This window comes from Vombatus ursinus, unplaced genomic scaffold (genome assembly GCF_900497805.2).
Source record: "Vombatus ursinus unplaced genomic scaffold, bare-nosed wombat genome assembly UNPS02015098.1, whole genome shotgun sequence".
In the NCBI taxonomy this organism is placed as follows: Eukaryota; Metazoa; Chordata; class Mammalia; order Diprotodontia; family Vombatidae; genus Vombatus; species Vombatus ursinus.
The window spans coordinates 991822-1016609 of record NW_020954876.1 but is presented as its reverse complement, the minus strand read 5'-3'; the positions used below and the strand labels follow the sequence as shown (position 1 = coordinate 1016609).

The window sequence follows — 24788 nt, the reverse complement described above, 5'->3', positions numbered from 1 at the left end:
TCAGGAATCAGTGACCTTCAAGGATGTATCCATAGACTTTACCCAGGAGGAATGGATGCGCCTGGATACTTCTCAGAAGGAATTTTACAGGGATGTAATGCTGGAGAACTATAGTAACCTGGTCTGCCTGGGTAAGGACAGCTTTTTCTACTGGAGGGCCTTTGTTTCCTAGTTTAATAAATGTTCTGTCATTTATGGGTTGGAATAGATGGCTGCTAATTCAAGCAATGAAATGCTTGAACTCTGTCGTTCTTTGATTTTGGGTGCCTCAAATGTTGAGCACTTAATGTTTGAAATGCAGAGACCAAAGATTTCTAATCCTTTTGGGTTTAAGACAGAACGGATATACATAAGCTTCCTGTTCGTCAATAAAAAATTTTCCTTTTTTTTGGTAACTTTTCCTGATGGTTTCTTTCTCTCTTTTTTTAAATTATTTAAAAATACATTTAAAATTTTTTTTGAGTTCCAACTTCCCTCCCTCCTTTCAGCCCTTCTTCCACCCACTGAGAAGGCAAGCAATCTGACATCAGTTCTACATGTAAAGCCATGCAAAACATTTCCGTGTTATCTATGTTGCAAAAAAAAAGGAAGAAAAATAAAGTATAAATCAATCTACATTAATCTCATCAGTTCTCTCTCTGGTGATGGATAGTATTTTATCATGGGTCATTTGGAATTATCTTGGATCATTGTACTGAATAGAGTAGCTAAGTCTTTCACTCTTGATCAGTGTTACAACGTTGCTGTTATGTGTTCAATGTTCTGCTGGTTTTGCGTACTTCAGTTTGCATCAGAAAGGTTTTCCTCTTTGATTAAATGAGATTATATTTGTTAATTGCTTAACAGGGTATCTGGAGTAGGTACTCTATAAATGCTTACTTACTTATTCTTTTGTCTGTACCTGTGAGTCCTTTTTCTCTTTATCTCTTTGGGGTATAGATCCAGTAATGGCATCATTGGGTCAAAAGGTACTCAGAACATTGGAGGCATAATTCAAAATTTTCTCCATAATGCCTGGACCATTTCATGGCTCCATCAGAAGTGCATCAATGTACCTGTTTTCCCAAAGCCCCTCTAGCCTTTGTCATTTAAACTTTTTAGTGGCATACCGCATGCATTCTCCAGAGGTGTTTTGTCTTGTTCGTGGGCCTTCCTGCCATCTACAGAGAAACAGGTTTTAGGATTGAATTCCAATACGGTTCTCTGAACCTGACCCCGGTTCCATTTACATTGAGCAGGACTTGCATTTTCCAAACCGTATGTCATCTACCAGCTGGAGCGAAGGGAAGCACCATGGATTCCGGAGGGAGATATGCCGAGGAAATGCCATCCAGGTGAGTGAGTCCTACCACGCCAGTCCATCATTGTAAGCAATAGTTCAGTTAGTCCTTTTTTTAGGGTTATATTTTTTTCTTTTTTACATTTTAAAAAAATTTTGAGTTCCAAATTCTTTCCCTCCCCTGTGCCCTTTCCCTGCATTGAAAAGATAAGCTATATGATACAATTATACTTGTGAAATCATGCAAAACATATTTCCACATTAGCTATGTTGCAAAAAAGAGAAAACTAGAGTGAAAATTATACTTCAACATACACTCAGAGTTTATCAGTTCTCTTTTTGGAAGTGGAGAGCATTTTTCATCAGGAATTTGGAATTGCCTCCTTAAAAGTAGCTAAGTCTTTTACAGTTGATCATCATACGGTATTGCTATTTCTGTGTATAATGTTCTCATTCTGCTCACTCCATTTTGCATAAGTTCATATAAGTCTTTCCCATTTTTTTCTCATCATGTCTTATAGCACAATAGTGTTGGAGTCAGAATTGGAGGCATTTAGGGTTAGAGTGGGAGGCACAAATTTAGGGTTTGGAGGCGCACATTTAGGGTAACTTGTTCATTCCCCAATCAATGGGCATCCCCCCAATTTCCAATTCTTTGCCACCACGAAAAGAACTGCTGTATTTTCATAAATATATTGTTCCTTTTCATTTTCCTTTGATCTCTTTGGGACACAGACTTAGTAGTGGTATCGCTGTGTCAAAGAGTATGCATAGTTTAATAGCTACTGGGTTCAAGTTTTACTGGGAAGGCTTCTATTTATCCCAAATACAGATAATGCTTGCATACTACTTATTTTAAGAAAAACTCCATTTAAGGGGTGAGGCCATGATGGTGGAGAAAAGAGAGCCTGAGCTGTCCCAAATTCCCCTCCAAACAACTTTAACACCTCAAAATAAATTCTGGAGCAGCAGAACCCACAAAACGATGGGGTGAAACAATTTTCCAGCCCAAGACAACTTAGAAGGTTGGCAGGAAAGGTCTGTTGTGCCAGGGTGAGAGTAGAGTGCAATTCAGTGCAGGCGGGGCCCCAACAAACCAGCAGCAGACTGTAGGGGCTCATGCATACACCACAGCAGCTTCTTAAGCTTTCCACCCACAGACGGTAAAGGGGTTGGACAACTGGTCAGAAGGAAGCTACAGAGGTTCTTTTTGCTAGCAGTAGGTGCAGGACTCTGTTGCATTGCTTACACAGGGATCTAGGTCTCAGATCTAGGATGAGGAGGTGCACTAGCACCCCAGAGCTTCTGGCTGTGTGGGAGTGGTAACTGGTCACAGTTTCAGAGTGGAAAAGAAAACTTATAATCACTTAGAGACCAGAACACAGGCTAGGAGAGTAGTAAACACACCTCTCCTTAGATCATAACACCTTAGAAGAACTGAAAACTTATAGACCTACTAGGACTAGTGTCGCGGCTGCTGCAGTGGCGAGCATGAGACCAGCTCAGTGCTCAGTAACCCGGAGACGCATGGATGAAGCGGGAGACAGCAAGGTGGCAGAAGCTCCGTTTATTGAGGGCAGTTAGCTGTCTTTTATGGCCCTAGTGATGCATGTTCAAAGTGTGATCCCCCTTGATAGCCAATCATCAGGTCTGCTGGAGCTCGTGTCAGGACTCCTCTCCCATTGAGAGGAGAGCCAAACCAACCGTGGGAGCTGCATGTCAGCAAAGGAGAGGTCCTGGGAGACTTCCTTATTTTTGCCACGCAACTATGTTGTGACCCTCAGCTTCTACTGATAGAAGCTAGAACTCCCATGGGAAAGTTCCCTCAACAGAGCTCTCATGAGACCGTGAGACATTCACCCTAACCATTCCCCCTTTTTGTTTTAAAGAAGGTGTCGTTGTGGGTGTGTGTCCTTCAGCACTTGTAGCTGAGACATAACATTTTTGAACGTGGAGATCATTACTTTCAAGAGGCATCCGGCTATAATAGGCAAGCAGCATAAAAGTAAGCATACTACAACAATCAGTATAATCCAATACTCAAATGATCCCCTCCAATTGGAGGCATTATCAAACCAACGTATGATTTTCTCTGCTGTTTTGTCAGGATTCAAGTCCTGTTCAGAAGCCTTTTTTATTTCAGAGGCTAAGCTATATAAAGTTTCAATGTCAGATTCTATTGTATTGTTTAAGAGTAGACCATTCAAGTGGTTTCTGATTACTGTCCAGTTGTAAGTAGAATTGTCATGTGTAAGTGTCATGCCATGATTGAACAATAGTCCCACTTAAGTTCATGCAGAGGCGGTGCGCCGCTACACAAGTCTCCACATGAGGCCAGCCAGACCCAGAGTCACTGTTCACCTTACATTTGTCCAGACCCCCCGCGCGGAGGGAGGTGGCGTTGGAGCAGGGCGTCCCCTGTCCGCCGAGTAGGTGAATCTGGTGTGGCCCCATGCCGGGAATGTTCATGGCAAGGGTGACGTTCTGCAGTTGTATGCAGCCCTCCACGTTGTTGGTGCGGGACCAACAAAGCGGCTGCCGCATGGACAGTCCTGTGAAGTTGTATTTTACTGACGATGGAGTCGCATTAGTTTGTGTGGGGAGGTCAAACTCATACCTCACCATTCGTGATGCAGTCCCCTGGAACACAAGGTTAGGTAACTGTTCACCCCAAGCTACTACTTGAGGCCATGGGGGGTCCATGTAGATCGCCCACCGGTGTGGCCCTGTCTCATTTGCTCCTGCCGCAGGTATTGCCAGGCTAAGTAGGGTGAACACCGATAGAAGCTGATGACTCTGTCTCGCCATATCTGTTTGTCCTTGTCTCCTCCTTTTCTTCCTGGGGTGTCTCCCGAGTAGGGACAACCTTGAGAGTTTTTGTTGGCACCCACTTAGCTCCTTCACCTGTTGAGATACAAGCATACCCTGGTCCCCAGGTTAGTACCCTAAAAGGTCCTACCCATTCATTATTGGGATTTTTCCACAGGACCAATTTCTTTTTATCTGTGTATATTGTTGGGCCATCATGAGTCAAGGTAGGTGAATTGTGAGGTAAAAAGAATTTCATAGCAGGGGTAAGGTCATTACCATCAAATTTCAAATAATTTATAGTATACAAGATTTTATTAATCTGTCTTTGAGGGGATAACCGCTCAGTTCCCCCTTTTTGTTTTTGAAAGAAAGTTTTGATGGTTTGATTCATTCGTTCAACAATGGCTTGACCAGTTGGGTTATAAGGAATACCACATATATGCTGTATGCCAGACTCTAGAAAAAAGGCTTGTAATTGCTTGGCAGTATAAGCGGGCCCATTGTCAGTTTTTATCACACATGGTGGGCCAATTATAGCAAAAGCATGATAAAGGTGATTAATAACATGTCTAACAGCTTCTCCTGTTTGAGGAGTAGCTATACAAAATCCTGAAAATGTATCCACAGTAACATGGAGGAATTTATGTTTCCCCAATGGTGGAATATGTGTAACATCTATTTGCCATAGAGAGTTAGGAAAAAGTCCTCTAGGATTGATACTCGAGCGAAGTGATGGTGAATTGAAAGGGACACATTGAGTGCACCTTTTCACTATATCTCTGGCTTGTTCTCTGGTTATGCCATAAAGGCGACGTAGAGACCTGGCTGACATATGATACTTACCATGTCCTTGTTGTGCTTCTTGACAATTGCCTGTAAGCATAGAATCCACAATATTATTCGCTGAAAATATGGGACCTAAACCATCTGTATGGGGTCTTACATGCATTACATGCAGAGGATGTTGTCTTGATCTAATGGATGATTGAAGTTCATAAAACAAGTCTGTTATTGGTGAACCTTCGGGTTTGATATATGCTGTTTCGCTGTGAGAGAGCACACCAGCAGCATAATGACTGTCTGTAATAATGTTAATAGGTTGAGGTATTCTGCAAGCATGTAGAAGAGCATATAGCTCATTCTTTTGAGTGGAAGTGTATGGAGTCTGTATAACTGTGTGAATGTCTAAGTCAGGACAATATATAGCAGCTTTCTTTTCTTTAGTAGCATCAGTATAGACATTATAGCCATCAACAGGTGTATTCCTGACAATCTTGGGGAATATCCATTGCCAGTTATTAAACCATTTTGCAAAGGAGTATTTTTGTCCTGCTTGAATATTACCTAGATTCAATAACACAGTCCAATTGTCATCACAATATAAAAGGGTCTCAAGTCTTTCTTTTGTAACAGGGACCCACAAAGTGCCTTTCTGTCCACTAAGATGTAAAATGCAAAGAAGTGCCTTTGTAGCCAACATAGAGGTTTCTTCTAGATAACTAGTTAAAACTCTTTTATTACTGGTTTTGCTGTATAACCATTCTATAATGTTTTCTTCTTGGTGAAGTATAATGTGTGAATGTTGCTGAGCCATTATCAATGTGGCTTCAATCTCCTTCTGTGGAGATACCCGATGGGTGTGATTTCCTAATTTCCTAATGATTTGTTTTAAGCTTTGTTCAGCCTCAGGGGTCCATTTTCTAGGAGAATTTAAGTGAGGATCCCCTTTTAAGATAGAATATAAGGGTTGCATCTCCTCATTAGTAATGCCTATCTTGGTCGCATCCATTGAATATCTCCTATCAATTTTTGGAAATCATTTAAAGTTTGTACCTTGTCTTGTCTAAGCTCAGGAGGTTGTAAAGAGACTTCCTCCAAGTCAAGCTGAAATCCCAGACGTTGAAAGGGAGGTTGTTTTTGCACTTTCTCTGGTGCTATCTGAAGCCCTTTGTTTGTCAAAATAGATACTGTTTCTTGGAGTATCTGCTCAAGGACTTCTAAATTGGCATGACTACAAAGAATATCATCCATATAGTGCACTAAATAGGCTCCTTTATATTTAATTCTTAAAGGCTCTAGTAGGTCTGCTATATGCCTTTGGCAAATAGTAGGACTATTTTTCATTCCTTGTGGTGAAACTTTCCATTGATATCTCCGAGCAGGAGCACAGTGATTTGGTGTAGGTACAGAAAATGCAAAATACTTTCAGTCATCAGGGTGCAAGGGAATGGAGTAAAAACAATCCTGAGTATCAAGGATCCACAAGGGTTGATGTCTAGGGATCATATTAAGTGAGGGTAGTCCTGTTTGCAAAGGACCCATGTTTTCCATTCTTTTATTTACTTCTCTTAAATCTATTAGCATTCTCCGTTTTCCTGATTTTTTTCTTAATGACAAATACAGGAGAATTCCATGGACTAGAGCTGTCCTCTATGTGTCCCTGCTGTAATTGCTCTTGTACTAAAGAATGTAAGGCGGTGAGTTTCTCTTGCGTCAGGGGCCACTGATCAACCCACACTGGCTCTTTTGTAAGCCAAACTAATTTATGTGCTGTCAATGAAACATCAGTGGCCCCTACGAAAAATCTGTGCTGATTGTAACACCCATGTCTGTAAGAACATCAGATCCCCATAAAATAAGAGGTAATCCTGCTGTGATACATAGACGGAACTTGCCACTTTTATTGTCCTTTTCCCATGTGAGGGGATGTGTAGAGATTTCTGTTTCTTGATTGCCTCCTACACCTCGTAAAAAGGTGTAAGCCAATTCCTTAGGCCACCAAGGTGGCTACTGGTCTGCAGGGAATACTGATTTATCAGCCCCAGTATCAATTAACCCTGTAAATTTCTGTTTTTCTACACTTATAGTACATAGGGGACAGTCCATAGAGACAGCTTGTGTAAAAAATGCTCCTGACCTCCTGCCTGTCTGTGGGCCTTTTATTATGGTAGGATCTTCTATGTGGAATTCTGCAGTGACGGTGATGGCTTGAGCCACGCACTGCCCCCTTTCAGTATAGGTATCATCACTGTTAGTGTTAATCATGGTGAGGTGAGGGAGGGAGCCTTTATACATTTGAATTACTGGAACTGCATGTGAGTAGTGCTGATCTGGGGGTGATATGGTAATTAAGGAAAATTCTGGCCCCAATTCCTGTTGGTCCATGAGTGGGACGTTACAGACAGCATGGGGTGGCAGTTTAAAATTATCTAAGCTTCTCAGTTTCAATACTCGAATTGTTTTTCTTGGGCAGCTAGAGTCCTGTATTTCTTTCCCCATTCGTTTGTGAGAGGGTTTGATTCCTGTACTGTCATCCCCATGGGACGAGTATTTGGGGCTCCGCAGAGCCCCTGCGCCCATTTCCCGACCTGCATTCAGCAGCCCAATGCCCTAGCATTTTACATTTCGGACAAGGCGTGGCAGAGCGTCTTTTGTTTGACTTGCAGTCTTTCTTAAAGTGCCCTTCTCTCCCACATTGATAGCATGTTTTCCCTGTTTCTTCCCCTGACTTATGCTCTGCTAAAAATTGATTCATCAACTAAAAGTGAAAACACTGAGTCCCTACCTTTTCACATCTCCTTATCATTTCCTGTAAGGTCACGTCCCTAGGCAAACCTAGCATGGCTTTCTTACAGTCTTCATTGCAGTTTTCTCTAAGTAGGGATTTTATGACTATTTCAGTCCCTTCTACTTCTCCCATTGTTCGTGCGACTAGTTCTTGAGTTCTAGCCACAAAATCAACAAATGTCTCAGTAGGTTTCTGCCGGGCAGCAGTCATAGACTCCTTTGCCTGCCCCTTTTCTGGTATCCTAGACCAAGCTTTTCTAGCTTGTACTGCAATTCTATGATAGCCCTCCTCAGCATATCCTAGCTGTTGGGCAGTAGTAGCAAAATCCCCTGTGCCACTCATCTGTTCAAAGAGGGCTTTTCTTTGGGGACCAGGTGCCAATTGGTATGAAGCCATACGGCACTGATCTACAAATTCAGCCATCCAAAAGACAGCAGCTCCAGGAGTCAGAACTGCATGGGCTATGGCCTTCCAATCATTTGGACGCGAAATAGAGTTAGATATAACCTCTAATTGATACATTACAAAAGGTGAAGTAGGTCCATACTGGGCAACTGCTTGTTTTAATTGCAGCAAGGTTTTAAAGGGAATACTTTCATGCCTCCTCCGTACCTGTCCTGGGTTAAAAGGATCAGGTTCTTGGATGACTGGATAGAGGCCAATATCCCATTCACTAACATCCTCACCCTTTTCTTTTGCTTCTCTGATGCCCTTTTGTAATGGTGATTCCTCACCACTGGAAGTTGTTGTGTGTGCCCCAAGGTGGCCACGCCCACTTCCCAAAGTTTGTGGCGCAGCAAAAAAATCTCTTATCTGCTCTTGCAGGAGGAGTTGTGTGTGGAAATTCCTTACTATCCTGCTCCCACAATCCTCGTTTCTAGGGAGGGGTCACTACCAGGTTTTTTAAAGTGTCTTCTAACTCCCCCAAGTTGGGATTCAAGTTTGAATAGTGTCCTGGGGGTGGCCAGGGAGGGAGGTCTGTGGGACCTTCTCTTAGTTTAGGAGAGCAAGGTCTACTCGCAGAGGGAGAGGGGAGGGAGGAACCTGTCTGAGTACAGACTGGAAAATTCCGGACTTCTGTTTGCTTTTGATTCATCAGAGCTTGTTTTCTAAGATCTTTTAAGTGTATCATTATTCCCTCATTCTTTGCTACCTTATATAAAGCTCTGCTGTAATTCTCCTCATCTGTGGGAAGGAGAAGCCCTATATTTTGCCCCATTATGTAAAGCGAAACCTTTACCTTCTCCGGCCCCCCCAAGGATGGGTAATGTCTCGGAGACCTGATTCCGTTGGGCTGAAAGCTCGAAGCTTGCTGATGCACTATTCATGGAGTTTTTAGACTCCACCCGTGGGGTATCTGTCAGGCCTGTCATCGATCTGCCCCATGTTGGGTGCCAGTTGTCGTGGCCGCTGCAGTGGTGAGCATGAGACCAGCTCAGTGCTCAGTAACCCGGAGACGCATGGACGAGGCGGGAGACAGCAAGGTGGCAGAAGCTCCATTTATTGAGTGCAGTTAGCTGTCTTTTATGGCCCTAGTGATGCATGTTCAAAGTGTGATCCCCCTGTGATAGCCAATCATCAAGTCTGCTGGAGCTCGTGTCAGGACTCATCTCCCATTGAGAGGAGAGCCGAACCAACTGTGGGAGCTGCATGTCAGCAAAGGAGAGGTCCTGGGAGACTTCCTTATTTTTGCCACGCAACTATGTTGTGACCCTCAGCTTCTACTGATAGAAGCTAGAACTCCCATGGGAAAGTTCCCTCAACAGAGCTCTCATGAGACCGTGAGACATTCACCCTAACAGACTAGCTCTGAAAACAAGTGCACAAAAACCTGCAGCTTGTGACAGTCCCCCCTCCACCCCATGAAGTTAAAAGTCAAGAAATAAACTGGAAAAATGAACAAACAACAAAAAAGGAAACTGACCATAGAAAGTTACTATGGTGACAGGGAAGTTCAAAACAAACTCAGGAGACAACAAAGTCAAAGAAAAATGTGAATTAGTCTGAGGCCCAAAAAGAATTCCTGAAAGAGCTCAAAAAGGCGTATCAAACTCAAATAAGAGAGGTAGAAGAAAAATTGGGAAAAGATATGAGTGATACAAGAAAATCTTGGGGAAAAAAGAGTCAGCAGCTTGGCAAAGGAAGCACAAAAAAATACTGAAGAAAATAACATCTTAAAAAGCAGAATAGGCCAAATGGTAAAAGAGGCACAAAAATTCACTGAAGAAAATAACTCCATAAGAAGTCGAATTGGCCAAATGGAAAAGGAGGTACAAAAGCTCACTGAAGAAAATAATTCCATAAAAATTAGAATTGGGCAAGCAGAAACTAATGATTCCATGAGACATCAAGAAACAATCAAATAAAATCAAAAGAATGAGAAAATAGAAGAAAATGTGAAATACTCATTGGAAAAATAACTGACATGGAAAACAGATCCAGGAGAGATAATTTAAGAATTATTAGACAACTTAAGACTTATCAGATGCCTAGACATCTTATTTTAAGAAATTATCAAGGAAACTGTCCCGATATTCTAGAACCAGAGGACAAAAAAAAAATTGAAAGAATCCATTGATTATCTCCTGAAAGAGATCACAAAATGAAAACGCCAGGGAATATTATAGCTGAATTCCAGGGCTCCCTTGTCAAGGAGAAAAAACTGTAAGTAGCCAGAAAGAAACAACTGAAATATCAAATATGGAGCAACAGTCAGAATAACATAAGATTTAGCACCTTCTATGTTAAAGGATCAGAGAGCTTTGAATATGATATTCTGGAGGCCAAAAGTGTTAGGATTACAACCCAGAATTACCTACTTAGTATAACTGAGTATAATCCTTCAGGGGGAAAAATGGATATTCAATGAAATAGAGGAGGACTGTCAAGCATTCCTTTTAAGATCAGAACTGAATAGAAGTTTTGATTTTCAAATACACAACTCAAGAAAAGCATAAATAGGTAAACAGGAAAGAGAAATAATAAGGGATTTAATAATGCTAAAACTTTACATTCCAACATTGGAAGATATTGTACCTCCTAAGGTCTTCATCGTTATTAAGTCAGTTAGAAGGAGTCTACATAGACAGAGAGCATGGGGGGTGAGTTGAATATGATGGGACCAAAAATAGAGCTAAGTGGTGAGAAAGCAGGCTTTACTGGTAGAAGGGAGAAGAGAGGGGTAGATGAAAAGAAGAACTTTTACTGGAGATGGAGGGGGTGGTGAGCAGTGAGCAGTGCCTGAACTTCACTCTTATCAAAATTGGCTCCAAGAAGGAATGACATACACTCTCAGCTGGGTGTAGAAATCGGTCTTACTGTACAGGAAAGTAGGAGGCACAAGGGAAGGGGCAGGGGGCCTGATGGAAGAGAGAACAGATGGGGGGAAGGTAGTAGTTGGAAGCAAAACACTTTTGAGGATGGACCAGGTGAAAGGAGAGAGAGAATAGGATAAATAGGGGAAAACAGGATGGAGGGAAATACAGTAATCATAACTGCAAAAACTTTTTATAGCAGGTTTGTCTGATAAAGGCCTGATTCCTCAACTAGATAGGGATCTGAGTCAAATTTATAAGAATATGAGTCATTCCCCAATTGATAATTGGTCAAAGGATATGAACAGGCAGTTTTCAGAAGAAATCAAAGCCATCTATAGTCATATAACAAAATGCTCCAAATAATTATTGATCAGAGAAATGCAAATTGAAACAACTCTGAGGGACCACCCCCATACCTATCAGATTGTCTAATACAACAAAAAAGGAAAATCACACATTTTGGAGGGAATATAGGAAAATTGGGACACGGATGCATTGTTGATGGAGTTGTGAACAGATTCAACCATTCTGTAGAGCAATTTAGAACTATGCCCAAAGGTCTTTAAAACCATGCATAACCCTTTGACCCAGCAATACCATTACTAGTCCTGCATCCCAAAGAGTTTAAAAAAAAAAAAAGGGAAAAGACCTATACATACAAAAATATTTATAGCGGCTCTTTTTGTGGTGGCAAAGAATTGGAAATTGAGAGGATGCCCATCAATTTTGAAAGGCTGAACAAGTTGTGGTATATGATTGTGATAGAATACTATAAGAAGTGACAAGTAGAATGTTCTCAGAAGAACCCAGAAATACTTACATGAACTGATGTGAAGGGAAATGAGCTGAACCAGGAGAACATTGTACATAGTAATAGCAATATTGTACAATGATCAACTGTGAATGACTTTGCTATTTTCAGCAATAAAGTGATCCAAGACAATTCTTAAAGTGAAAAATGCCATCCGTCTCCAGAGAAAGAATGGATTCTGAATGCAGATCAAGGCTTTTTTAAAACTTTATTTTTCTTGGCCTGTGTTTTCTTTCACAACATGACTGATAAGGAAATATGTTTTACATGATTGCACATGTATAATCTACATAAAATGGCTTGCTTTCTCATGGTGGAGAGGGGCAAGAAGGAGGGATAGAATTTGGAATTTAAAATTCTTAAAAACTAATTGTTTTGACATAAATTGGGGAAAAAATAAAATATTAAATAAAAAATAAAAGGAAAGCTCCATTCATTCCTGTGTTTTTGATAGGAATGAATGTTGTATTTTGGCAAAAGTCTATTCTGCATATATTGATATAATCAAATGATTTTTGTTCTTTCAGTAATTTATATGGTCAAGTATGCTTATAGTTTTTCAAATATTAAACCAAACCATACATTCCTGGTATAAATCTTACCTGTTCATAGTGCATTATCCTTGTGACATATTACTATAATCTCTTTGCTGTTGTTTTATTTAACATTTTTGCATTTATATTCATTAAGGAAATCAGTCCATAGTGTTCTTTCTCTTTTTTTGCTCTTTCTGATTCAGGTATCAAAAACGTATTTGTGTCATAGAAAGAATTTGGTAGGATTCCTTTGCTTATTTTTTCAAATGGTTTATATATGGTATTGGAATTCATTGTTATTTAAATATTTGGTAGAATTTGCTTGTAAATCCATCTTGTCCTGGGGATTTTTCTTAGGGAGCTCATTTACGTCTTGTTCAATTTCTTTTTCTAAGATAGAGTTAAGTATTCTATTTCTCCTTCTGTTAATCTAGACAATTTATAATTTTTAAAATATTCATCCAGTTCATTTAAACTATCAGTTTTATTGGAATATAATTGGGCAAAATCATTCCTAATAATTGTTTTAGTTTTTTCTTCATTGGTGGTGTATTCACCCTTTTCATTTTTGATACTGGCAACTTGGTTTTCTTCTTTCTTTTTTTTTTTAATCACATTAGCCAATAGTTTACCTATTTTTTTTTTTTTAGTTTCATGAGCAATTCATTGATCTGCTCTTTCTTTTTTTCATTGATATAGCATTTATAGCTATAAATTTTCTCCTAAGTACTTCTTTGGCATGTTATCTCATTGTTGTTATCTTTAATGAAATTAATGATTATTTCTAGGATTTATTATTTGATCCTTTCATTCTTTAGGGTTAGATTCTTTACTATACAATTCATTTTTGATCTATATTTCCAAGATCATTTATTGAATGTAATTTTTATTGCATTGTGGTCTGAAAATGGTGCATTTAATATTTCTGCTTTTTCTTCATTTGTTTGTAAGGTTATAAGAACTAATAATACAGTCATTTTTTGTGAAGGTATCATGTACAGCTGAGAAAAAGGTATACTTCATGTTCCCATTCAGCTGTCTCCAGAGATTTATCATATCTAACTTTTCTAAAATTCTACTCATCGCCTTAACTTCTATTTTATTATGGTTAGATTCATCTAGTTCTGAGAGGGGAGAATTGAGGTCCTCCCCTTATATAATTTTACTGTTTCCTCCTATGAGTCATTTACCTTTTCCTTTAAGAATTTTGGTGGTCTGCTGTTTGGTGCACGTGTTTAGTATTGATGTTATCTCCTTGTCCATGGTACCTTTCACCAAAACATGGTTTCCTTGATGATCTCCTTTAAGTAGGTCTGTTTTTTCTTTTGTTTTGTCTGGGATCGTAATTGCTTCCCCTACCTTTTATACTTCAGCTGAATTAGAACAGATTCTCCTCCAACCCCTTATTTTAACTATGTGTGTCTCTCTGTTTGAAAAGTGATTCTTATAAACAACGTATTGTTGGATTTTAGTTTCTAATCCTATCTGCTTCTGTTTTATTGGTGAATTCATCCCATTCACATAGTTGGTTGTTGTCCTTCATTTTCGAAGAGGACCAAATGACATCATTGTGCTAGAGTCACGTTTTAGTGTGTCTGACTGGCTGATCAGACCAATATGAGCTTTCAGTGCTCCACCATAGGTTGGGCACAAATAGTCCATGTGAACATTTGGGGTAGATTCTCTAAGTTTGCGCATCTCGCATTTCTCTTGAGCTATTTCAATTCTGCTTTGCTTGTAGAGCACAGCACCTTCTTTGATGTGGGCTTACCATGCTGGGTGGTCCTGTGCCAGTGTCTCCTATGTCACACAATCAATTCCGAAGTTCTTAAGAGAGACCTTGAGAGTGTCCTTGTATCACTTCTTCTGACCATCATGTGAGCACTTGCCCCGTGTGAGTTCTCCATAAAATAGCCTTTTTGGCAAGCATATGTTTTGCATTCGAACAACGTGCCAGCCTATCGCGGTTGAGCTCTCTGAAGCAGAGTTTGAATGCTTGGCAGGTTAGCTTGGGAAAGGACCTCAGTGTCTGGTATCTTATCCTGCCAGGTGATCTTCAGAATCTTCCTGAGACAATTCAAATGGAAGCGATTCAGTTTCCTGGCATGGCGCTGATAAGACTGTCCAGGTTTCACAGGCATACAACAATGAGGTCAGCACAAGGGCTCAGTTATGATTACTCTGTATTTCCCTTAATCTTATTTTCTTCTGTTTATTCTCTCTCTTTTTACCCTCTCCCTCCTCAAAGTATGTTTTGCTTCTGACCACTGCCTACCTTAATCTGCAAATGAGTGTGTATGTATATTCTTCCCTCTTTGAACAAGTTCAGATGACAGTGATGTTCAGGCTTTGGCACTACTCCTTCCCCTCGAACCCTACTTTCCCCTTCACTGTAAAAGCGCTCCCTTGTGTGCTTCATTTATGTAAGATAATTTTCCCATTCTTTCTCTTCCTTCCCCCTTCTCCTAATACATCCCTCTTTCACACCCTTCCATTTTTATTTTTGAGATCATTCCAACAAAGCTGACTCAAACTTGTGCCCTCTCTCTATGTAGACTCCTTCTGACTGCCCTAATAATGATAAAGTTCTTAGGAGTTATATGTATCATCTTCCTATATTGAAATGCAAACATTTTAACCCTATTAGGTCCCTTATGATTTCTGTATTTAAAATGTTTCCTTTTTATGCTTCTCTCAAGTCTTCTATTTACATGTCAGATTTTCCATTCAGCTCTGGTCTTTTCATCAGGAGTACTTGAAATGCCTTGATTTCATCAAATGTCCCATTTTTCAATCCTGTAGAATTAGTTTCATTAACTAATACTTAGTTTTCCTCTGGTAAATTATTCTTGGTTTTAGCCCTAGCTCCTTTGACTTTTGGAATATGATATTCCAAACCTTCTACTTGTTTCCAGTGGTAGCTACTAAATCTTATGTGATCCTGAGTATGACTCCATGGTATTTTTTGAATGGTTTCTTTCTGGTTGGTTTTAGTATTTTCTTCTTGACCTGGAAGTTCTGGAATCTGGGTATAAGGTTCTTGAGAGTTTTCATTTTGGAATCTTTTTCAGGAGGTGACTGGTAGATTCTTTCAATTTCAACCCTCTGGTTCTAAGATATTGGGGCAGTTTTCCTTTATAATTTCTTGAACTATGATGTCTAGGCTCCTTTTTTCATCATGGTTTTGAGATAGTCATATAATTAATCCTTAAATTATCTCTCCTCCATCTGTTTTCCAGGTCAATTATTTTTCCAATGAGATATTTCACATTTTCTTTTCTTTTTTAACTTTGTTTTACTGTTTCTTGATATCACATGGAGTCATTAGCTTCCAATTGCCCAATTCTAATTTTTAAAAGATTATTTTCTCTGTATATGTATAGCTTATATCAGATTGCACACTGTCTTGGGGAGGGAGGAGGAGAAAAATTTAAAACTCAAAAGCTTATGAAGTGATTGTTGATAATTCAAAATAAATTAATTTAAAAAAAACTATTTTCTCCAGTCAATTTTTTTGTCCCTTTTTTGGTCCACTTCTACTTTTTAAGGAATTCTTTTCAATGGTGAATTTTTGTACCTCTTTTACCATTTGGCCAATTTTGTTTTTTAAAGTGTTATTTTCTTTGGTATTTTTTGTGCCTCTTTTACCAAGTTATTAATTTTCTTTTCATAATTTTCTTGTATAACTCTTATTTTCTCTGCCCATTTTTCCTCTATGACTTTTATCTGATTTTTAAAATAATTTTTTGCTCTATCTTTATCTTTTTTCCAGAAATTCTTGTTGGGCTTACTTCCAATTTGCATTTTTCTTTAAAGCTTTGCTTGTAGCTGCCTTCCCAGTTTTTTTAAACCTCTGAGTTTGTCTTCATCTTCCCTGTCACCATATAGCTTTTTATGGTCAGGTTCTCTTTTCTTTTTTGTTCATTTTTCTAGCCTATTTCTTGACTTTAAACTTTATGTTAAAGTTGGGCTGTGTTCACCTGGGGTAGAGAAGGCACTATCCAAGCTTCAGATTTTTTCAGAACTAGTTCTGGGGATTTGAAAGTTTTTGGTGCTTCCAAGGTGGTGGAATCCTGAGAGAGGTATGGTCACTGCTCTTCGGGTCTGCACGCCAATCCTTACCCAGGGAGGGCCCTTGATCCCCTGCAGCCACAAGTGCTATTGCTTATCTGGGCCCCTGTTGACCACAAGTGTTCCCCGCTGCCCTAGAACTGTGACCCAGAAGTGGATATGGATAATTAAGCTTTCAAACAGCATTCTTGCTTCTTCCTAGTGCTAGCACAGGTTTCCCCTGTATCCCTTTCTGACTAGTTATCCAGTCCCCTTTACTGTCTCTGGACTGACAGGTCCCAGAGCTGCTTTAGCTGTCATTGCCAACTCTGAGGCCCACAGCTAGTGTTGTTGTCATGGACGTTGGGACCAATGCCCATCCTTCGTCGTAGATCTCTTGTTCCAAGCTGCTAACTTGTTTTGGACTGGGAAAATGGCTCGCCCCAACATTTTGTTGACTGCCTCTCCAGAATTTTATTTCTGGTGTTACTTTAAAGTGGTTTGTTGGGGAATGTTGGGAGAGCTGCCTCTTTTCTGCCATCTCAATTGGGTCCTTTAGCAAGAATCTCTTGTAAAAAATGTTGTAGAATGTTCTCCCTCTGCTCCTTCTTTCATTCAGCTTCCCTGCCTACAAGTCTTCCCAGTTTCTCTAAATGTCTTAATATTCATTTCTTGCAACAAAAAAGTCTATTCTACTCATATCCCTTAGCTGTATAGGATATTTTCTAATCAATAGGCATTCACTTTATTGGTTAAATTGACGGGCACCCACTTTGCTTCCTTTTCCTGTGAGGAAGGGGCCAGCCAACCATCGATCTTTCTTAGCTCCCTAGTGCTGTGGATGCACACTCAGCTTACTTGTCATGAGCTCATTTATCAAACTTCATTTTCCCTTAAATAAGGCAACACCCGGATATGGATCCACTTGAATGCCCCTCCCAGGTCAGAGAAAAGAGGGCCTCAGAAAGGGCAAATCCTTTGCCTCTTTTCTTTTTGCATTGCCCCAAGAATAGCAGTCTTTTCTGCTTCACTTCACTTTAAACTTTTTTTTTTAATTTTTAATTTTTAGGCAGTTGAGGTTAAGTGACTTGCCCAGGGTCACACAGCTTAGTAAGTGTCAAATGTTTCATCTGAGGCCAGATATGAACTCAGGTCCTCCTGACTACAAGGCTGGTGCTCTATCCACTGCGCCACCTAGCTGCTCCCACTTTAAATGTTTTAAAGGGTCTTATTTCACATGCAAAAAAAGAAAGAAATGACCTTTTGCTACCCTATTCCCTTCTAATGTTTCTGGTTTATAAATTTTTTGGAATTTTTAATTAAATTTTTCTTTAGAAGAATTAAACAATTTTCAAAAACTAAGAAAAAAACCCCTGAGATGTCACCTTATACCATGAAAACTGACAAAGAGACAAGAAATAGGAACAGTCATTGAGGGGTAGCTGGTGTTGGAAGACAGGCACACTGACTTACTGCTGGGAAGTGGTCCAACTATTTTGATTTCGTTTTGGAGTTAAGTGAACAAAACTACTAAACTATCCCTGGACTCTCCTATTGCTGAGCACATGCCTTGAGGAAATGTAGAAAGACAGAAACCAAAGTCCAGTATCTGTACCAAAACACATTAGCATTTTTGGATATTTTTAAAAAGCATTTAAGTGCTTCCTATGTGCCAAATACAGTGCTAAGTGCCGGGCATACAGACAGAAAAGTCAAACAGTCCCTGCTCTCCAGGAACTTACATTCTAATGGGAGAATCAACATATAGGGAAGGTTTCAGTTACAAGTCAGGGAAAGGTCCTTAAGGTACAGCAGCAAGGCACATGGTCATGCCTCTTCTTTAATGTCATTTCCACTGCTGAAATCAAACTTCTTTGTAATGATGAATCATTTGATACTCTTTCCAAGGCCCTTGGTGACAAGGATTTTCTTTCTGGGTCTTTAGCAGTTTGACTTTAGCCCCTGCAGGAGCAGTGGTCAGCCTACATCTCCCTTGGGATTGCTTCTTGGGATGATGGCTGTGGGCATTGGGCTGGAAGCATTGCTGTTCCCAACACTCTTGGGCCCAACATCCTGGGCTACCACTCTTAGGGTCTTTGATCAGGGTGGTGGTGATGGTGGTTTGACTGGCCTGCCACATGCTGTCTCCTGTCTCTCCCACAGGGTGCCCTATTTAGCCTGCCCAGTGATAGATGGTTGGCTGGCCCCTTCCTCACAGGAAAAGGAAGCAAATTGGGTGCCTGTCAATTTAACCAATAAAGTGAATGCCCATTGATTAGAAAACATCCTATACAGCTAAGGGATATGAGTAGAATAGACTTTTTTGTTGTAAGAAATGAATATTAAGACATTTAGAGAAACTGGGAAGATTTGTAGGCAGGGAAGCTGAATGAAAGAAGGAGCAGAGGGAGAACATTCTACACCATGTCTACAACCATGGGAATGGAAGGGTCCCTCAAAGGAGGTCAAAGAATGAGTCACTGAAAAACCACAGCAGGTCCTGGAAATGAGCTGGCAAGACCCCTACTGAGAGAAATGATTATTATTATTTGCTTGTATTGAATAACTAATTATTGAATTAAGACCAAGGTTCTCCCCCTTTCCTACTTCCTCATCCAGAAATCAATCAGTGTGGGAAATCTTAGACAAGCCTTAAAGACTTACCCAGGCTAAGATCTGATCAAAGCCAGTAAAGAAATTCTAAGTTTAGGCTAATGGGTGGATTCCTGCTTCTTGTGTTTACTCAAACTGGTCTGGGGAAATGTGGATTGTCCCTTTTTCCAGACAGGTGATCTGGGAATTGATAAGTCTCTGTGACCAAGACTTGAGTGATCCAAGTCATGTTCCACCCAGACCCTCACTGCAATGAGCCCACCTCTCATTATAATATTCATTTTCTTGTTAACCATTAACCAGTCAGAGTTGCTTGCCACCCTCAGAACATCCACTCTTCCAAGGACATATAAACCATGAGCCCCCTGTCACGAGGGGTTTGGCTTTCGAGAGTGTCATTGACCTCATTTATTTATAACACGCTAGCATTGTTAATAAAATGGTTAATTTAACCCAGAAACTATGTTTCTCAAACTTTTTAAACATGACACTACTCTCCCTTAGAACTGGAGAGAGGATGGTGCCTCTTATCAGATGAGCCTCAGAGCAGATGTTAGTCCCATGCTCTTCCACTTGTACACAAGTGAGGGTTCTGCTTGAAAAGAGAACAGAATGGGGGTTGTGGAAATACAAAAGGCAGGAAAAAGATGTGTTTTTACATGCTTTTCCAGAAACTTGTCATTCTGCTGATTATTGCCTTGTGGTTTTGATTGTTCACTGGAGAGTCAGATGAAAGAGTTGGCATGTTCTTTTGTGTTCTTACGGAATGACAGTGGTATTTGTGTTCCTGGCACAGAGGAAGCATTGAGTAAGTGTACCTTGATTGGCTGATTTCCCCATAAAAAATAACCTATTTTGCTGGTATAGTGTGAATATTTCACAACTACAATGAATATTGGCATTGATATGGGACTTTTCAAGTATGTTTTTCACCTCTTTGGAGTTTGTATTTAGTGGTGCTATTTTTGATTATATATACTTCATGGACTTTTCTCATGTAATTCCAAACTGTTTTCAAGAGTATTTGGACCATTTCAGAGCTCCACCCACACTGTATTAGTATGTCTCAAGAATTCTTCCTGTAGTGATGATTTTTATCTTGTATCATCTTTTCAATTTGCTGGATGTGAGAAACATCTTCAGGGCTGTTTTAATTTACAATTATCTTAACTCTTAAGGATATGGGATATTTTTAATATACTTGTAAATAGTTTACGTTTCTTTTGAGTATTCTGAATATTTGGTGGTCTGACTGCCCAGTCAATGCTGTCATAGATATTATGCTCATGTGAGTAAGCAGGGATTCTCTGGAAGTTAAAGGATAATCCATACCAGTTTGGGAATAGTATTGAGTGCTCATATTCAGTGCCTTTGACTGTTTTCAAAGAAAATATTTCTGATATATAGTTGTGTCACTGTGTCATCATATTCTGTGTCAGGTACAATGCCTTTTGGCCTCTCTTGCTTCTAACTGAACTATATTTTTAAAAATATTTTTCACCTTCTTTTCCTGTGCCCACCTTGACATTAGTCATTTAGTTATTATAGTCTACCAGTCATGTTCCAGGCACTGTGGTAAGCACAGGGGATATAGAAACTAAAAATGAAACACTACCTTGTCCTCGATGAGTTTACACTATATTGGGTAAGATAATATGTAAACCAAGTTATTTTTAAGGATAAAAAGGAAGGCCTAATGATTGGAGAGAAATTCAGTGTTCATGGATAGATCGTACCCCAAATGAATATGATAGTACCACTAAATTAATCTACAGATATCATCTGGTGCCAATCTAATTTAAAAGGCAATTCTTTATGAAATATGTAAAGCAACAATGTAATTTATATGAAAAGCTTTGTGATTAAGAATAGCAATGACATTCATCCATAAAAATAAGGAGCATCAGATGATCTTGTAATTATATTTGAAAAGTTATAAGAATTATATGATACTAGTTTAAAAAAGAAAAGTAGATCAGTGACATGCACTCCATTAGGAAGACTTGGAAGGAAATGCATATGGCAGCCTAGTTTTGGTCTATGCTACAGCACAAACTACTGGGGGGGGGGCTTTCATTATTTTATCCAAATTGCTAATAAATAAATAAATTGGAGAGTGCAGTTTGCTAGAAAATAGGTTTGGAGATTTTACTTGATGAATGTCATCATTATGAAAACTAGAACTGATTTTTAAAATGGAAACATCAGTTAGTAGTTTGCACTAGATCAGAAGAAAGACCTCAAAGTAACTGCATATGGCTTCTAGTGCTGGATCCACGTAGGAGCAGAAACTATTAGAGGAAGGTATTCTTCATTTGATCAGAACTTGAGCACATTTTGCAGGAAAACATGGCTTGAGGATATTTCTTCATTTATTCAGAGGTAGTACTGTAGATACCATGTATACAGCAGCAACAGTGATTATTTAAATTTTTTATTCCTTTCAGATTGGGAAACTAAGTATGAATCCATGGAGTCTACTTCAAAGCTAAGTATTTCAACGACAGACTCATCCCAGGAAATACTCAAGAGGAATGGTCTCCTTATTTCCTCATTGGGAGAATGCTTGGAACATAATGCCAAGTTAGGAAATCATCTGAGGAATGAAGAGAAACATTTCTGGGAAGTCAAAATTGCGCAAAAGAAACAACCCAATAAATTTAGAGTCCATGAAAATAATAGTTATTGCAGAAGCTTCAATCTAGGGCCAATTCTTTTCCCACACCATATGGTAGGAAAGAGTCTGAGTATATGTGACACACATGGAGAGTTCTTTAGAATGCATACAGATAGAAGAAAATGTAATAGTAGGTACTCAAATAAAACATCAAAATATAGGAAATGCCTCATGTATAATTCAGCCTTTACTGACAGTGGTAGAATATGTATTGGAGAGAGGCTTTATGCTTGTGATGAACGTGAGAAGACTAATCCAAGGACAGGATTTACCCTTCATGAGAAAATTCTTACCGGAAAGAAACCTTATGAGACTAATGAATGTGGGATCACCTTTTGCCTAAGGATGGAGATTCCTGGATATCAGAATATTCTTACTGGTGAGAAACCTAATCAGTGTAATGTATGTGGGAAGACCTTTCGACTAAAAGCCCAACTAAATCAGCATCACACAATTCATACTGGTGAGAAACCCTACAAATGTAATGACTGTGGAAAGGCATTTAGACTAAAAGGACAACTCAGTGAACATCAGAAAACTCATACTGGTGAGAAACCTTATCAATGTCGTGAATGTGGGAAGGCCTTCTGCAGGCGTTCAAACCTCACCGAACATCAGAGAATTCACACTGGGGAGAAACCTTATGAATGTAATGAATGTGGCAGGGCCTTCTGCCTGAGTGCAGCTCTCACTAAACATCAGAGAATTCATACTGGTGAGAAACCCTATGAATGTAACATATGTGGGAAGGCCTTTAGACTTAAAGCACAGCTTAATCAACATCAGTCAATTCATACGGGTGAGAAACCATTTGAATGCAATGAATGTGGGAAGGCTTTCCGTCAAAAAGGACAGCTTAATGAACATCACAAAATTCATACTGGTGAGAAACCTTATGAATGTAGTGAATGTGGCAAGGCCTTCTGCAGGCGTTCAAACCTCACTGAACATCAGAGAATTCATACTGGTGAGAAGCCTTATGAATGTAATGAATGCGGGAGGGCCTTCTGCCTAAGTACAACTCTCACAGAACACCGGAGAATTCATACTGGTGAGAAACCTCATGAATGTATCGAATGTGGGAAGGCCTTCCGACTAAAAGCACAGCTTAATCAACATCGCAGAATTCATACTGGAGAAAAACCTTATACATGTAATCAATGTGGGAAGGCCTTTTGTAGACGCTCTAACCTTACAGAGCATCAGAAAATTCACACTGGAGAGAAACCATATGAATGTTTTGAATGTGGGAAGGCCTTTAGCCAGAAAGTAAAACTTATTCAACATCAGACAATTCATACTGGTGAAAAACCTTATGAATGTAATGAATGTGGGAAATCCTTCCGTCTGAGCACAGCACTTACTGAACATCAAAGAATTCATACTGGAGAGAAACCTTATGAATGTAATGAATGTGGGAAGGCCTTCCGACTAAAAGCACAGCTTAATCAACATCGGAGAATTCATACTGGAGAGAAACCTTATGAATGTGATAAATGTGGGAAGGCTTTCTGTTGGGGCACACAGCTTATAGAACATAAAAGAATTCATTCTGGAGTAAAACCTTATGACTGTAGTGAATGTGGAGTGTCATTCCACCTGAAAAGAGAGTACACTCAACATCAGAGAATTCATTCTACAAAGAAAATATATGGATATAATGATTGAGGGAAGGCTTTGTTCCTGAGCAAGCACTGCACTCATCATCAGCTTGTACTAATCAGAAATAAACTTATGTATTTGATGAATATGGAAAGCCTTCAAACCAGAGCATAACACTAATTCAACATCAGATGAATATAAAAATATGAATATAACAAACCAATGAAATGTTTATGCTAGAGTTATCATCCTTTACTAAAAACTAGAGAATTGAAACATAGGGGGAAACCCTTTCTCACAGTGGCTATTCCAGTCCTATTCCTTCTCAGATTTACAATGCCAAACTTATACATGACTTCGACTCTTCATTTGTTGAGAAAATTCAGGACAATCTCATAGATGCTCCTTCAACTTGCCTACTTAACCAAAATCTGAGGGCTCTCAACCGTGCACACTCACTTCTGTCACAAAGGAAAAAATATCCTTCCCCTTCTTTAAGATTACTTTCTTACTCTTCCAACCCCTTAATCCCATTCTCCTCCTTGCTAATTCCAGGATATTACTCCAGCAATGATGCATCTTCACTCTATTCATCTAGATCAAGATTTCCCAGAAGTCTACAGTTAAATTGTCTAGTTAAAGAAATGATTTTTAAAATTATATGCAACTCATTGTGCTCCTATAGCTACAGACAAAAACTTTTTTTATTAAAGCCCTAGTCTTCTCAGCACTAACTTTTTAAAGTAGAGGACACTTCAGTGAATTAGCATGTAATGTGACGATGAGTAGAGTAGTCCCAACTAAGGGGATCCCAAAGAGATCCCAGTTAACGGGCGGCTATGGAGTTGAACATTAAATGAAGCTAACAGGCTTTGCAAAGGTGAAGGGAAGAGTGCATTTCAGGATGTATAGATTTGTTTTTCTATGCTTGATACAAGGGAGGGTTCTATGGTGGGGGAATTTGATGGTGGTGAACAGTCAGACAGTCATAACAGAAATACAAATACATGGCAATACAGCATTTTAAAGAAGTTTTCCTTTTCATTATTATGTACTTGGCAAACATCAAAAATATGAACATTTCCTTAGACCAGAGATTCTTAACCTTTTTTGTGTTATAGATTCCTTTGGCAGCCTAGTCAATTCCATGGATCTCTTCTTTGGATGTTTGTTTATTTTTTTAATTCAAAATCAAAATGTTGAACTTCAGAAGTTGTAAAAATAAAATAAAGATGTAATCCCCCAATTGCCTGAACTCTACCCCTGAACTCCAGGTTAAGAATACCTGCCCTGGGCAAAGAATAGAAAAAGGAATGAACATGAACAGTAAATCTCCACTATTCATCTATTGTGATTTTTATGTTTTTATTCTAAAATTTACATGGCAGTTTCAACACTGCCCTGCTAGTCTCCAATCCACTGTAAACTATCATCTGTTCTTTTTTTTTTTTTTAATTGTATCCACAGCACTTAACTCAGTATCTGGCACGTTGTAAGTGTTAAATAAATGGTTACTGACTTTTA

The 24788-nt window shown here is 39.3% G+C and overlaps 1 protein-coding gene across 1 annotated transcript; it reads left to right on the top strand.

The window, feature by feature from the left end:
* Window positions 1-24788, top strand: LOC114031197 (zinc finger protein 260-like). The gene is made up of 3 exons (XM_027846218.1): window positions 1-131; window positions 1239-1334; window positions 21433-24788. Exons 1-3 carry the CDS (start codon window positions 56-58, stop codon window positions 23328-23330), a joined length of 2070 nt encoding a protein of 689 aa, XP_027702019.1. The 5' UTR covers window positions 1-55; the 3' UTR covers window positions 23331-24788.

Excerpts from the sequence above, each read along its gene's own strand:
- LOC114031197 (XM_027846218.1), top strand. The coding sequence starts at position 56 with ATGCGCCTGGATACTTCTCAGAAGGAATTTTACAGGGATGTAATGCTG. Across the intron at positions 132-1,238 it reads TAGTAACCTGGTCTGCCTGG|GACTTGCATTTTCCAAACCG; the intron begins GTAAGGACAGCT and ends TACATTGAGCAG. Across the intron at positions 1,335-21,432 it reads GCCGAGGAAATGCCATCCAG|ATTGGGAAACTAAGTATGAA; the intron begins GTGAGTGAGTCC and ends TATTCCTTTCAG.